The sequence below is a fragment of the Acipenser ruthenus genome, chromosome 27, assembly GCF_902713425.1.
Source record: "Acipenser ruthenus chromosome 27, fAciRut3.2 maternal haplotype, whole genome shotgun sequence".
NCBI classification, from domain to species: Eukaryota; Metazoa; Chordata; class Actinopteri; order Acipenseriformes; family Acipenseridae; genus Acipenser; species Acipenser ruthenus.
In genome coordinates this window covers 7,769,449-7,783,669 of record NC_081215.1, presented here as the reverse complement: position 1 = coordinate 7,783,669, position 14,221 = coordinate 7,769,449, and the positions used below count along the sequence as shown (strand labels likewise).

The following is a 14,221-nucleotide window of genomic DNA, read 5'->3' as shown; positions in this document are numbered from 1 at the left end:
TCTGAAACTAGGAGTGTATGATACAAGTTTGGTGAAGACTGGTGCAATTGAACTCTTTCAGCTTTACAGAGCGACTATCCTGGGATGACTAATTCAATAGTTTCAGTGTCTTTGTGACGGGCTGAATGGCGCCCACTCATATTGTATCATAAGAATCAAGCCAGCATGAAGGTAAATGCGATTTGCATTCTGTACTTTCAAAGTCTGAAATATTACTGTCACCAATGTCAGCTTGGAAAGGAAATGTGTCTGCAGATGCACCCTTCCCCCATGTGATCCTCACCTTGGCCCTGCCATGCCCCTCCCCTATCTGAGCCTGCAGGGCGAGCTGGTGTTGGCTGGCTAGGAGACGCTCCTCCTCCAGGGTGGACTGCAGGCGACCCATTTCCACCTTCAGAGAGACCAGCTGCAGATACACACACAGACAGATACACAGCCTGTTACTGCAGACACACACACAGAGACACAGCCCGTTACTACAGCCTGTTACTGCAGACACACTTGGGTCTGCACACATCAAGCTGTTGATATTGTACAGTACAGGCTCCAAAACTAGTGTCTCAAATTATTTGGGGAAGGGAAGCACACTGCATGCTCTTGCTTGCCACAACCCTTGCATTCCAGTTTTCTCCTGATCCACACACTTAATGCTCTCCACTGCCCCCTTGAGGACCAATCGGCACAGTTCAATTTTTTTTAGCAGACGCCCTTAATCCAGAGCGACTTACAATTGTTACAAGATATCACATTATTTTTTATATACAATTACCCATTTATACAGTTGGGTTTTTACTGGAGCAATCTAGGTAAAGTACCTTGCTCAAGGGTATAGCAGCAGTGTCCCCCACCTGGGATTGAACCCATGACCCTCCGGTCAAGAGTCCAGAGCCCTAACCACTACTCCACACTGCTGCCCAACAATATCCAATTGTTCCTGGGACACATTTTGAATTATTAAGGTGGAGTCCCACGAGGGCCATACCTGGTTGACTCCCTCCCCCGTAACTCTGTGGGAGGGCCTGTGCTGGGGCTGTTCTGGGTTGGCCTCCCTCCCTGTCCCCTGCCTCAGTCTGTGGCTCTGCAGCTCCAGGCCCAGCCGCTCCTGCACACTCTCGCTCAGCCGCTGCTCCGGGGAGGCCCCCTGGGCACGGCTCTCCAGCACCTCCCCCCTGCCACAGGGAGCATTCACAACAAGAGGAGGCCATTCAGCATCAACAACATTGCAAGGTACGCCATTCCATACCCTCGCCACTCTCTGTGTGGTGAAGTGTCTCCAACCTTTATTTGTGTCTCATCCTGGTATTGGCCACTAGTGTTAACTTTGTCTACTACTTTTAAGATTTTAAAGACTTCAATCAAGTCCACCCTACTTCTTCTGAATGCAGTTCCCTCAATCTTCACCCATGCATTTGTTTGCCTTTTTAACTGTTTCCCCACACCGGTTTTTGACAGCCACGAGTCTATTTTAAAGCATGAGCAAATAAAATCATATCAGCTGCAGAAAACGACCAAGAAACTACTCCAAACAATAGTCTCTTTCCTGCAAGTAGTTTCTGGCTGTTTTATGCAGTTCGTTGTTCTTCCTGTGTTTCTTTAAGCTAGGCGTGTGAGAAGTGGATGAAGCTGCAGTGTGTAGGTGCTCTCTAGCTGAGGCCTGGCTTGCTTACCGCAATGTGCTGTGTTCCCCCTCCGCTCTGTGCAGCTCTCCTCTCAGCTCTGCCTCCCTCTCCCTGCACTTCCTCAGCTCCTCCTTGGCCTGGCTGCATGCTGCCCTGTGCTGCTCCACATCCCCCTCCAGCCGCTTTGCACTCAGCTCCAGCTCACAAACCTGGGCGCCACAAACAGGGATTTTAACCAGCGTTCAGTCCGGCTCATATCTAGGCCCTCCTGCGCCCCCATATAGAAAACACTGGTCTGCAGTACTGCCAATAGCTTTTCTGTTCACACAGATACAGGCTGTGGCTTTTTGTTAGGACCAACTGGAAATAACGTAGGCACATAATTGTGAAGATTATCCAGAACTATATTTATATATACTTTATATTACAGCACAACATTTATAAATACTTAAAAGAAAAGTAATAAGTTTAGTGACAAATGTTTCGACTACAAATCTTTTCCAATGTCTTCAAATCAAACTTATTAAGTGTCTTACAGCATTTCGGAAGATACAGTAAGGTCTAGAGCAGTGCGTTGTTGGCTGTAAATTAGTTTGAAGCAAAAAAATGTTGTTGCCCAACTAGGAGTATTTGTATTCAGATCATAAACCATGTTTGAGGAATCAACCAATCACTGTTAAAGATTTGGTAAGTTCAGTACTATAGCCTGTGTATCGAATGTATGTCTCAGCTCGGCTTTACAGTCCTCTCACCCAAACTGCACGAGATGATAACGTTCTGACTTACATTACAGTTGTAAACTGGGGTACCAAGAACAACTACCACTGTAGAAATGTCTTCAAGGAATGGCAACTCTTATGTGACTAGAAGCAACTGCAGAGGGTTGTGACTTCTGAAAGTAGTCAGTGACTACACATAATAAACGCAACACTGTCTGCCAGAAGCCCATTGTTTCATTAATATATCTATCTTATGGTTCTGTTGGAACAGTATGGAAATATACAACTTTTCATCTAATAATCTAGAAACAATTGACTTGGGCACATGCTTGAGTCTTGTAACACTGCCAGTGTATTCTCCTCGATAACCCTGGCTCTCACCTTCCTCTCCAGCAGGGTCTTCTCCTCCCGGCCCTGGGTGAGGCTGGCATTCAGGGCGCTGCTCTCCTCCACTGAGGCACGGAGACTCTGCATCTCTGCCCCACACCGCTGCAGCTCCTGACAAACAGCAGACACAGCAGACAGACACGTCACCTCACTGAGGGCAAATTGCTGAGGCTTGTTTACATACTTTTTGATTCAGGACAGTAGGGGCCACTGTCTGCCTAACCTGGAAGAGTGCCAAAGCCAAGTGACACTCTTGGGGAATCTCTAGCAACTTGACACAGCAAGGAACATGCACCCCTCTGACTGTATGACTCACTCCGTACACCACAAGGTGAGGCCTTTACCAGGGGACACCTCAGGGACCCTAATAGGACCCCAAGCCGCAATACGACCCTATCAGGACCGGGTGGATCCAATCGGCTTGGGGTTCAGTTACATTTTTAGAACCCTGAAATCTTTTCGTGTTTGGCTTGGGGTTGTCTTGCGAATGTCTCCATCACAATGCAGAAAATTAATTTTACCCCAAGCCCATCTGAAGAAGAAGATCCGCTTTTGAACTTCTGAAATGTAAATAAATAAATCGGATGGTTTGATCATTTTATTTATATATTTGACACAACTGGGGCTACCCTGGAGAATAATTCCAACTAGTCTCACTATCTCAGGAAGGGATAAAAACTTAATAAACATGGTCTATGGGTAGAATTGTACACAGTTATTGTTTTGTTTTTTTTTAACAGTTTTACGTAAGATTTATAATTGAATGCTAAAGTTGTGGATGAACATACACTAAACACAATACAGTACGCTCATTTCTTAAAGTAAGATATCTTTCATTTACATAAATAAATCCCTTCATGTTAAAGTGAGACTACTTTGAATTACCAAAGTTTGAATTATTCTTGGGGTAGCCCCAAATGTGTCAAACTAGGCTACTTTGGAAATAAAAAATAAAAAAACCAAAAACGTTAATGTGGTAATAAATATTATATGCCTATTCTTTTAAATAAAATTAAAGATTGTTACCTTTATTAAAAATGTGGACGGATTAATCAACCGATTAATCAACTAATACTTATAGATTAACCGATCAAACATTTTAATCTAGTGACAGCCCTAATAGAGAGATAGATAGATAGATAGATAGATATAGCTATGGCCAAAGGTTTTGCATCACCTTATAGAATTAACTAATTTTGCTTCATAAAGTCGAATGAAACCTTCTGTATAATTTTATGTTAATAATCAATCAATCTTTATTTATATAGCACACTTCACATCAAAAGGCATCTCAGAGCACTTTACATAACTAAGAAAATATATCCATAGATAAGAAAATACATTAATGATTAAATTAAATCCAAAACATTTCATTTAAAGTATGAACACAATAATGTACCCAGCCTAGGCGATATATAATTTGAAAGTGATAAAAATGTGTAATATAATAATTAAGACCAATACTAAAATCAAGAAATAACACCACGGTAAAAACAGAGACCCAGTTCAAATGCCCAAACCGCTTTGTAGTCCTCCATATGCTTCATGAAAAAACTGAAAAATGTAACATTTCAAAATCTAACATGAAATACTGTACTGTATAAGTTTAAGCCACTGCTTCCTGACACCTTAGCATCACCATGACTCTCAGAGCTTGTGCTATTGAAATTCCATTCCAATTTTCAACTAAGAAGAGGTTTTGTGTTGACAGTACCTCCTTGCTCTTCTTCAGCGTGCTCTGTGCAGCACTCAGATCCGCCTCCAGCTGCTTCCTCCACTCCTTCTCCTCTGTCAGACACCCCTCCAACACCGCCTCCCTGTCCCGGCTGCTCTTCAGCTGCTAGGGGTTCAAAGAGACCCCCTTTGTTATTAGGAAGACATACTCTGGCTTGACACAAAATGAAAGACCTGTGCTGGTTTGTGGTACTGGAGGTGTGGTATTTGTTACAAAACACCTTTATATCCTTGAATAGATAATCATGCACTCTTCAAAAACAGGCAAAAGATTAAATTACTCAACAACCGAACACTGCTCTCCCACTGCTTTCTATGGTGGTCAGCTGTTCTGTTATCACTCAATAATGGAAAGGCAAACAAAGCACGGCTCAGATGACACTATTTAATGACACCTGCTGCCATGGATGCTCGAGCCCTGCTCTCAAGAACGTCACTCTTCCATTGAACTACAATGAGTATTTTCAGACAAACAAATCAAATAAAAAAAGTTGTAGTATAATAGTGATAATGCTATTTCTGTGATGTATTCTTAGTAATGGAACTCTGTTGTTCAAATAACGACCTCCAGTCTCATGATTTATTGACTTGGGTGTTCCATTATTACCTCGTAACACACCACAGCAATCCATTATCCTTAAAGAAACAAAATGCCCTACAAGTGCACTAACCATGTACTATATGTAGAATAATCATGCAGCTGCGCCTGGTTACCTAGGGAATATTTGCACACGCTGAAGGCAGTATAACTGCATGGCTTTAGTAATACGTTTAGCAGTATGACTTCATGGCTGAGCGTATATTTCCATGGTTTGGGATGGATTTGTGCTGCTGCTGTGTAATAATTGAATGTTTATCAGGGCCTGAGCATTGCACAAGTCCTGCTGCACTGCAATCAGAGGCCAGCAGGATGAGACGCCGCTCCCCCCACTCACCTGCTGCAGGGCCTGCTCTGCATCACTCATCTCAGAGCTGGGCACAGCCACACCCTTCCCCTCCCATTGCTGCTGTTTCTTACGCAGTCTGGACAGCTCTGCATCCAGCCCTGTGATCTGGAGGGGAAACGTGAAATCGAAAAAAAAACTAATTCAATGACACAGCTTTTTTATTCCTGTTGAAATCCTTGGTTTCTAAATGTTTTGTTCAGACGTGTAATATGTGATGGTGCTGGATCCTTCTTGCTTACCTTATATTATATTATTTGTTTATTTCGCAGACGCCTTTATCCAAGGCGACTTACAGAGACTAGGGTGTGTGAACTATGCATCAGCTGCAGAGTCACTTACAATTACATCTCACCCGAAAGACAGAGCACAAGGAGGTTAAGTGACTTGCACAGGGTCACACAATGAGTCAGTGGCTGAGGTGGGATTTGAACCGGGGGCCCTCCTGGTTACAAGCCCCTTTCTTCAACCACTGGACCACACAGCCTCCATTGACATGTCATTTTTACACTGCCAATAAACTTAACTATAAATATTATATATAAATACTGTGTGTGTGTCTATGTATAATATATATATATATATATACACACACGCAGACAGGTCTGAATGCATCACCATAGCTTCAGACGCTCAAATCGCGTGTCCCACATTTTCCACCAATCCCCTTCTCAAGCACACTGTCACACCTCTACCCCACTCCTGCTCCCTCACTATAAATCACACTGATCACAATGAAGGGTGCTCTCACAGAGGGGTGCTGTCATGCCTCACTGATATAATAATACCCCACATACAGCTCTTAGTCAGCACACTGCAGAAGGCACAAGCCAACACGTTTGTCTCCTGGACTCCGTTTCTTCCGATTCTGAATGCATATCCCTGAAGCCTGACCTTCCTGTGCAGCCCCTCAGTCTCGCTCTCGAATCGCTCCCTCTCCTCTTTGGTTCGGTTCTGTGTCTCTCCCAAGATGGACTCCAGCTCCTCGTTGCGCTCCCCCAGCTCCTCATGCTCTCTCTGCAGCTTGAGCAGCTTCCTGCGCAGCTCCTGAATCTGGCAGCCCCGGTCCTGCAGCTCCTGACGACACCTGCCAGGGACAGGACAGGAATACACAGGCTTAGTGTTTACACAGTAGCAAGTTTACAGTGAAGGCCAGTTTATTTCATATTCACTGTTTCTTCCATATCCAATTAAAGGGTACCAAAAGCAGCGCTCTGTCTATGGGTTCTATCCCTGGTCTCGGAATGTTAATGAGCTAGGTAATCACATGACCGGGTGCTGAAGCGGTCTGTAGGGATGTGCTGGATTTGTGTTATCTTTGCACACAAAACCCTGTGTAACTGAAGCTGTGAGACAAAACTTAAACGTATTGTATATCTGACTCTAGTGACCCCAGGGTTGGTGTTGGCAGCTTGAAGTAAGCATGATAAAGCATGTTTCCGTATCAATCTATAGGCGTATAACCTGTATGCCGATTGCATCACATGACTGAATGCTTAGTAAATCAGCTGGTCATGACGGCTTTTCTGATTGGTTACCAGTATTTCTAATACGTCCCAGTTGAAATGTTTAATTGGGTTTGATCCTAAAGGTTTAAATTAAAATGGAAGCCAACGCTCTAATAGGAGGTTAGGGAGCTCATGTGGCTATCAAACAGATTTATTTTTCTTTAAAATGTCCGTGATTGTGAAGTTATGATTACAAACGATTATTCAAAGTATGCTTACAAAGGCATTGACTATAGTCAAGCAGCATGGGAGCCTCCAGCGAGCGCTGCTCAAACCTGCCCTGCAACACCATCAGCCCTGCCAGTTCTTACTGGCCTGAGGCCAGGGGTGGAGAGCACTTGTGCTCACACTGCACTTTGCACGTGATCTCAGATTGTTTTATATATAACCCTGTGCATCAGCATGTATTTTAACAAAGCCCCCATGCTGTACATGACTTCCAGGGGATTTTGTACCTCTCATGGATTTGCTGGTGGGCATCGTTCTCTGTGTCTCCAGCACACGCTGCCTGTGTCAGGGAAGCAGTGGCGCGATCCTGGCTGAGGAGTTTGGGTTCAGTCTGCAGGAGAGGAGACCACAAAGCACATGAGAAGAGACATTCACTCTAGTGCAGATATTCTCAAACTGTTTTTTGTTGGAGGGGAGGGGCACTTTAGGGACCTTCATCTGAAAAACCGCATACAAACAAGATAAACTGTACTGCAGTGAATGGAAATGTTTGAGTGTAATATTGTCACAAGACTTCTCTCAGTAAAACCTGTCTAATCCTCAGAATAGGTATAATGTGTGGGTCCAAATCAAATCTCTATTGAAATGAATGGTGTGATACCCTCTACAATCAGAACCTATTCTGGAATCTTTTCTGCTAAAAATCTATGTAAATCTGACTGTGCAGCCCAGCACCAAGTCATATGATTATTTTTATAATCATGTATGTTGCATAAATACATACATGTCCCAGGGGTACAGTACAGTAAAATTATTGTTTACATAATGGAGAAAGTAAAATGAATGCAACCCTTATTACAGAATGCACTGTAATTGTACTGTATGTACAGCATTGTTATAGAGGTTTGTTTTAATAGATTGTCAGTTATTCCTTACAGGTATAAGTCATGGCAAAGGAAACATGTACATGGTTAAGCATGTTCATTACATGATACAAGCATTGGAAAAGCACTGCAAAATGTCAATGTATATGTAAAGTGGTTCACTTCTATAAAGGATAGCACTGGACTGAAGCTATTTCAAAGTTATTTAAAAAAAGAAAACACCAATTACAATTCTAAAACAAATTTTAAAAAAGCTGAAGGCTACTTACAAGCCTGTAAAGCTATTATATAAACAGCGAGTAAACTTTACTGAGGTTTTACCTGTGCTACACTGTGAGAGAGACGCTTGCTGAAGCCCTGAATTTACCTGTGCTACACTGTGAGAGAGACGCTTGCTGAAGCCCTGAATTTACCTGTGCTACACTGTGAGAAAGATGCTTGCTGACACATTAGTCTCCTAGACAGAGTTGTCTGAATTTACCTTTGAGAGACATGGTTGCTGAAGCCCTGAATTGACCTGGTCCAGCTGTAGAGGCAGAGACTCAAGCTCTGACACAGTCTCTCTGACCTGGTTTTGCTGCACCTCCTCCTTCAGTTTTTCCACCTTTAAAATTAATTTGAAACATATATTCATGTGCCTTTTTAAACATACACTGGCCGTGTGTAACAGTTCAGTATATTAGAATAAACTATGATGGGCTACTGTTTTCCTTTCTCTGTTGGCTAGTGGAGAAAATGCGTTTAACAGCAAAATTTGGGTAAAACATTAAAAGCTCTTATTTTGAATTGACAGCCGTGGTAATGGGGGATGTATGTTATGGACAGGCTTGACAATATGTCAAAGCATTAGGTCTTTATCATCTAACACGTATGTCACAGGTCAAAGTGGAGGGTGCCGTTAGACTTTGCAGGGGTTTTCACAACATTGAAAAAATATGAAGTGCGCATCTCAAAGGGTTTATGAGATTAGCAGTTGAAATGGAAGAGGCAGATTCACCCTCACACTGATGATACATATGATAAGCGTTTGTTGCTGTTGTAACGACAGTGTGTAATGGGTTGATTATGTAAAGAACCCACCGTCTGGAGCAGGGTCTTCCTCTCCGAGTCCAGCGAGCGCACGCGGCTCCGCAGAGACAGGATCTCTTTATCCAGCCTCACGTTGTGCTCCTTGACCCTCTGCAGCTCCAGCAGGTCTTAGGACACAAGCATATGTGTTACTTCACATTTACAAGCTTCCTGAATGTGCTACTACACTTACATATAGTAATAAAAAACAGGTTATCCAAAGTGATTTTATATGAGCCTGCACTAAATCTGAAATTACTTTGCCAGTTTTCTCTCTCTTAGCGAACACCGCCTCCTAGTGGCCAGTATTGTGTATTGTAGTCACAGTTATCTTTCCTATTTCTATTGATGCTCTTAAGAGGGAGTTCGGGACAGATGTTCTGCATGCCTCAAATACAATCCATTTTCAGCCATTCTTAACACATTTACCTAGAGTGTCACCTAAATATGTTAGAAATATACTTAAATAGGAATGGCATCTTGTAGTGTACTTTGACAATATCCTACCACACATGGTCTCTATGTGCCAGCTGCTAAGCAGTGCTCAAGCCACAGAAGCCTTGCTGAAGTTAGTTATGGGATTAGAAATGGAATGCATTCAATGTACAGCATTCCTGTGATTCTTGGTTGAGAGCTGTGATGGTTAATGGCACACTGTATTTTATTGAAAACCCTACCGCTCTCCTTCAGCTCCTCTACTTCCACTCGCAGCTGCTCCACCTCCTGACGTGCTCTCTGCAGCTCCGGGTCTGACAGGAGAGAACAACCACAAGCATTACAAATACCTGCTATAATATCATTAAACTTGCAACAATATTAAATATTATAATTTGATACTATTACATGTTGCTGCAAATTTCAAAACATATGTTATTTGCTACTGAATATCACTGAAATGTGTAATGCAATGTGATCTGTGCAACGCACACACTCTCTAGAGTAAACAGGCTGCCCTCACAGTCATTCATTGTGCATGCATTCTGTAATGTATAAAAGCTGCATCTTCCTGCTGCACTGCTCACCACTGCTTGCCTTCCTGGCGATGTCCACCTCGTCGGTCAGCCTGCGGATCTCCTCGTGCGCCATGGAGAGCCGGCGAGACGCTTCGTCCAGATCCCGCTCCGCACACTCCCGCCGCCGCCGCTCACTCGACAGCTCGGCATCGTGGGTCTGCAAGGGAGTGTGGCAGGTCAGAGAGAGGGGGGATCCCAGAGACAGAGAGGAGTTAGAGAGAGGGGATCCCAGAGACAGAGAGGAGTTACAGAGAGGGGATCCCAGAGACAGAGAGGAGTTACAGAGAGGGGATCCCAGAGACAGAGAGAAGTTACAGAGAGGGGATCCCAGAGACAGAGAGGAGTTACAGAGAGGGGATCCCAGAGACAGAGAGGGGATCCCAGAGACAGAGAGGAGTTACAGAGAGGGGATCCCAGAGACAGAGAGGAGTTAGAGAGAGGGGATCCCAGAGACAGAGGAGTTACAGAGAGGGGATCCCAGAGACAGAGAGGAGTTAGAGAGAGGGGATCCCAGAGACAGAGAGGAGTTACAGAGAGGGGATCCCAGAGACAGAGAGGAGTTACAGAGAGGGGATCCCAGAGACAGAGAGGAGTTAGAGAGAGGGGATCCCAGAGACAGAGGAGTTACAGAGAGGGGATCCCAGAGACAGAGAGGAGTTACAGAGAGGGGATCCCAGAGACAGAGAGGAGTTAGAGAGAGGGGATCCCAGAGACAGAGAGAAGTTACAGAGAGGGGATCCCAGAGACAGAGAGGAGTTACAGAGAGGGGATCCCAGAGACAGAGAGGGGATCTCAGAGACAGAGAGGAGTTACAGAGAGGGGATCCCAGAGACAGAGAGGAGTTAAAGGGGTAGAGAGACAGAGATGAGTTAGAGAGAGGCGATCCCTGAGACAGAGAGGAGCCAGAGAGGGGTACAGAGGAGTTAGAGGGGTAGAGAGAGACAGAGATGAGTTAGAGAGGGGTAGAGAGAGATAGAGGGGGTAGAGAAGGACAGACACAAGAGACAAAGAGGGGTAGAGAGAGGGTTTGAGAGAGGGGTAGAGAGACGGGGGCTAGAAGGAGAGATGGGGTTAGAAAGAGAGAGGGGAGCTGAGAGATGGAAAGAGTTTATAAATCAGCAAGGGAGTGGGGCAGGGTTTGAGAGAGGGGTAGAGAGGGGACAAGCAATATAGGCTGATTCAGCATTCCCCCTCACAGCTGTTTTAATACAGAGTCACTCATACACAGTGGCACTCTCTGGACAACAGAAACAAACTTGTGTGGCTTGATGTGTAAATGTATAGGTACAGTATTTTACACACCCGTAGATTCATGTGTGAAATCTACATTTACAGTACAGTAAAGCTTCACTGATTTATTTAATTATTTAGATAAACGGCAAAAACCTATTGAAAAATATCTCAAGTGTCCTGTTCATCAGCTCAGTAAGTTTGCTTTTGTTTAAGAGAGTGTCGATGCTTCTGAGCTCCACTGTGTCTGTATGAACGTCGTTCCAAGAACTACATGTAACAGCAGCTTTATATATATATATATATAAATAAATCAGAGGTTTAGACGATTGAGTGATTCAAACTTATGGTTAGTTATACCTGCACATGGTTTACCTGAATGTAAAAGACACCACCACTAAAGTTATAGAAATATTGTTTTCTAATAAAATCAGATATTGGGATTACAGTTTTAGCTGTAAATGTATTTCATGCCCAGGCTAATTCCTACAAGGTGCAACTGTGCAGGTTAACCCTCGGATCCCAGTTTATTTCTAATAAAACCCTGGGGTTACATGTAGTACAGGATCTAGCCGACTCTGACCCAGGCTTTCCCTGACGTGATGTTACACCGAGTTGGTCGGTGCTTGGTGGTTAATGGAGCTGGGAACATGCACACTGTCTGGAGCTGGAGAGCCCATGCCAGGACCTGTGGGAGTGAGTGAGCTACACCTTCATCACCGCCACTCTGGTTAATAGAGTTAGTGCTGGTCTGGAGCAGGGCACCACAGGCAAAACATACAAACAGCTAACACTCTGACTCTCAAGCTGTATTCCCTTACTGACCAATCTCCAATGACAATGCGATGGCACTGCAATGCAATGATAGCTGGAGCTTTACCACAGTGGTAACATTTCCATACATTTTGACAGGTCCTACACACCTACACAGACTGCAGTACTCTACCGTGATATCATATTAGTGTGCGATATTTATACAATGGGATGATTATTATTATTATTTATTTCTTAGCAGACGTCCTTATCCAGGGCGACTTATAATCGTAAGCAAATACTTTTCAAGTACATTTCAAGGATTATACATGGTTTCAATTGTTCAAAGACCATGTGCTTTTGCCTTTTATAGCAAGACTAATCTCTGTATTGATGTGCCTGTGGTGGTCCTGCTCAGCCTGGGATGGTTGGTCATTAGAAGGTCTTTGTGACCTTGGTGCAGTGGTTAGTAGAGGCTCATAGGGGCCATGGTGCAGTGGTCAGTAGAGGCTCACTGGGGCTGTTGTACAGTGGTCAGTAGAGAGCTCTAGTGCAGGTAGCAGGAGGGAAGATGGACATACTGAAGCACCAGCATGGGCGCCCTGTGCTGCCGTACGGACTCCAAACAGCTTCTTCCAGGAGCTCGTGGTTGGGGACAGGGGGTCCTTGTGGAGAGACAATGTGGATAACGTCATCACTGAGAACAGAGTGCACGTCACTGCACTGCCATCCCTGCACAGCCTGGGACAGGGTGCACACTGCAGGGTCTAGGGGAGCACTTAACACAAGCAAATCTGCTTTGAAACCTGCTTTGAAACTCCAGTTTTGTAAATGTCTACAAAAATAAAACAAAAAATCAACAAAAGGAAAGCCACACAAAATCTTTAAAAAAAAAAACGCCAGGTTTTCTAAGAAATGTGAAAAGCATATTTTGAGATCCAGGGACAAAACTTGAACATACATTTGTTCAAACATGTTTTTTAAAGTTCAAGTTTTTAATATATATTTTTATGAATATCAAATTGTGTCTATTGACTAATCTGGCTCTGTCTGCAGGTCGGCGCATGAGCCAGCCTCCTTGGCTCCACCCCTCAGCTCCAGTAATAAGCTGCTCTGTGTCACTCACCTCGTTCATGGTCTTGGCTCCACCCCTCAGCTCCAGTAATAGGATTTGCTCTGTGTCCCTCACCTCGTTCATGGTCTTGGCTCCAGCCCTCAGCTCCAGTAATAGGCTCTGCTCTGTGTTCCTCACCTTGTTCATGGTCTTGGCTCCACCCCTCAGCTCCAGTAATAAGCTGCTCTGTATCACTCACCTCGTTCATGGTCTTGGCTCCACCCCTCAGCTCCAGTAATAGGCTCTGCTCTGTATCACTCACCTCGTTCATGGTCTTGGTTCCACCCCTCAGCTCCAGTAATAGGCTCTGCTCTGTGTCCCTCACCTCATTCATGATCTTGGCTCCACCCCTCAGCTCCAGTAACAGGCTCTGCTCTGTATCACTCACCTTGTTCATGGTCTCTTTGGTGCGCTGCATGGACTCTCTCTGCTGCCGAAGCTCCTCTTCAAGTGTCTGTCGAATCTGGTCCAGCTCCTCCTAACAGTGGGTGAGCAGGCACGTGTTACACACATTGATGTAAACCCTTCTTTACAAACCCTTTCTTCTGGGTGCCCTAAAGACACGGCACTCCATGTGTTTTTAACATGGCAGTCTTTAAAGCAATTGCAGCCAACAAAATAATTCCAGTCCACCTTTCCTGTTTTGCCCAGTCAATGGTTACATAGGTCTCGAATGTGCGGTTTTGAAATAAACACGTTACAGCAAACGTGTTTTTATTTTAAAACATGACATCTGGTACTATATCTGGTGATTCAAAATGCATCCAAAGTTCTATCTAAATGGCCTGAATCCTAAATGTGGACATCCTCACTTCAACACAGTAAGTTAACGTTTGTATATGTATTGGTGAAACGTACATGCAATTTATTATACAAACCGAAAATAGATGCGTCTGAGCGTTGTTTATTTTTAATAACCAAAAATAACAGATTATATTAATAATAAAAAACGAAACCCCCCCCCCCGAACTGAACAGAAAAATATAAAACGAAAAATTGAAGCCTATATATAAGGTTAAGAAAGCTCTCAGTTTCTATGCTTTTCATATGTGACACTTGCACTTCCCTCTGTAATTTCAT

General features: G+C 44.0%; 1 protein-coding gene across 5 annotated transcripts in view; it reads right to left on the bottom strand.

Moving 5' to 3' along the window:
• LOC117431987 (coiled-coil domain-containing protein 30) overlaps window positions 1–14,221 on the bottom strand; it is a 37,315-nt gene that overhangs the window by 15,414 nt on the left and 7,680 nt on the right. The window contains exons 5-18 of one of the 5 annotated variants that reach the window (XM_059002507.1): window positions 13,530–13,619; window positions 12,543–12,692; window positions 10,054–10,201; window positions 9,709–9,780; window positions 9,044–9,159; window positions 8,445–8,567; window positions 7,367–7,470; window positions 6,298–6,490; window positions 5,395–5,511; window positions 4,440–4,565; window positions 2,720–2,836; window positions 1,668–1,828; window positions 983–1,169; window positions 284–406 (exon numbers count right to left, since the gene is read on the bottom strand). In XM_059002507.1, the coding sequence (XP_058858490.1) occupies window positions 284–406; window positions 983–1,169; window positions 1,668–1,828; window positions 2,720–2,836; window positions 4,440–4,565; window positions 5,395–5,511; window positions 6,298–6,490; window positions 7,367–7,470; window positions 8,445–8,567; window positions 9,044–9,159; window positions 9,709–9,780; window positions 10,054–10,201; window positions 12,543–12,692; window positions 13,530–13,619 (1,827 nt within the window). The remainder of the gene's footprint in view (window positions 1–283; window positions 407–982; window positions 1,170–1,667; window positions 1,829–2,719; window positions 2,837–4,439; window positions 4,566–5,394; window positions 5,512–6,297; window positions 6,491–7,366; window positions 7,471–8,444; window positions 8,568–9,043; window positions 9,160–9,708; window positions 9,781–10,053; window positions 10,202–12,542; window positions 12,693–13,529; window positions 13,620–14,221) is intronic. The other 4 variants (XM_059002508.1, XM_059002509.1, XM_059002510.1 and 1 more) reach the window with 4 other exon arrangements.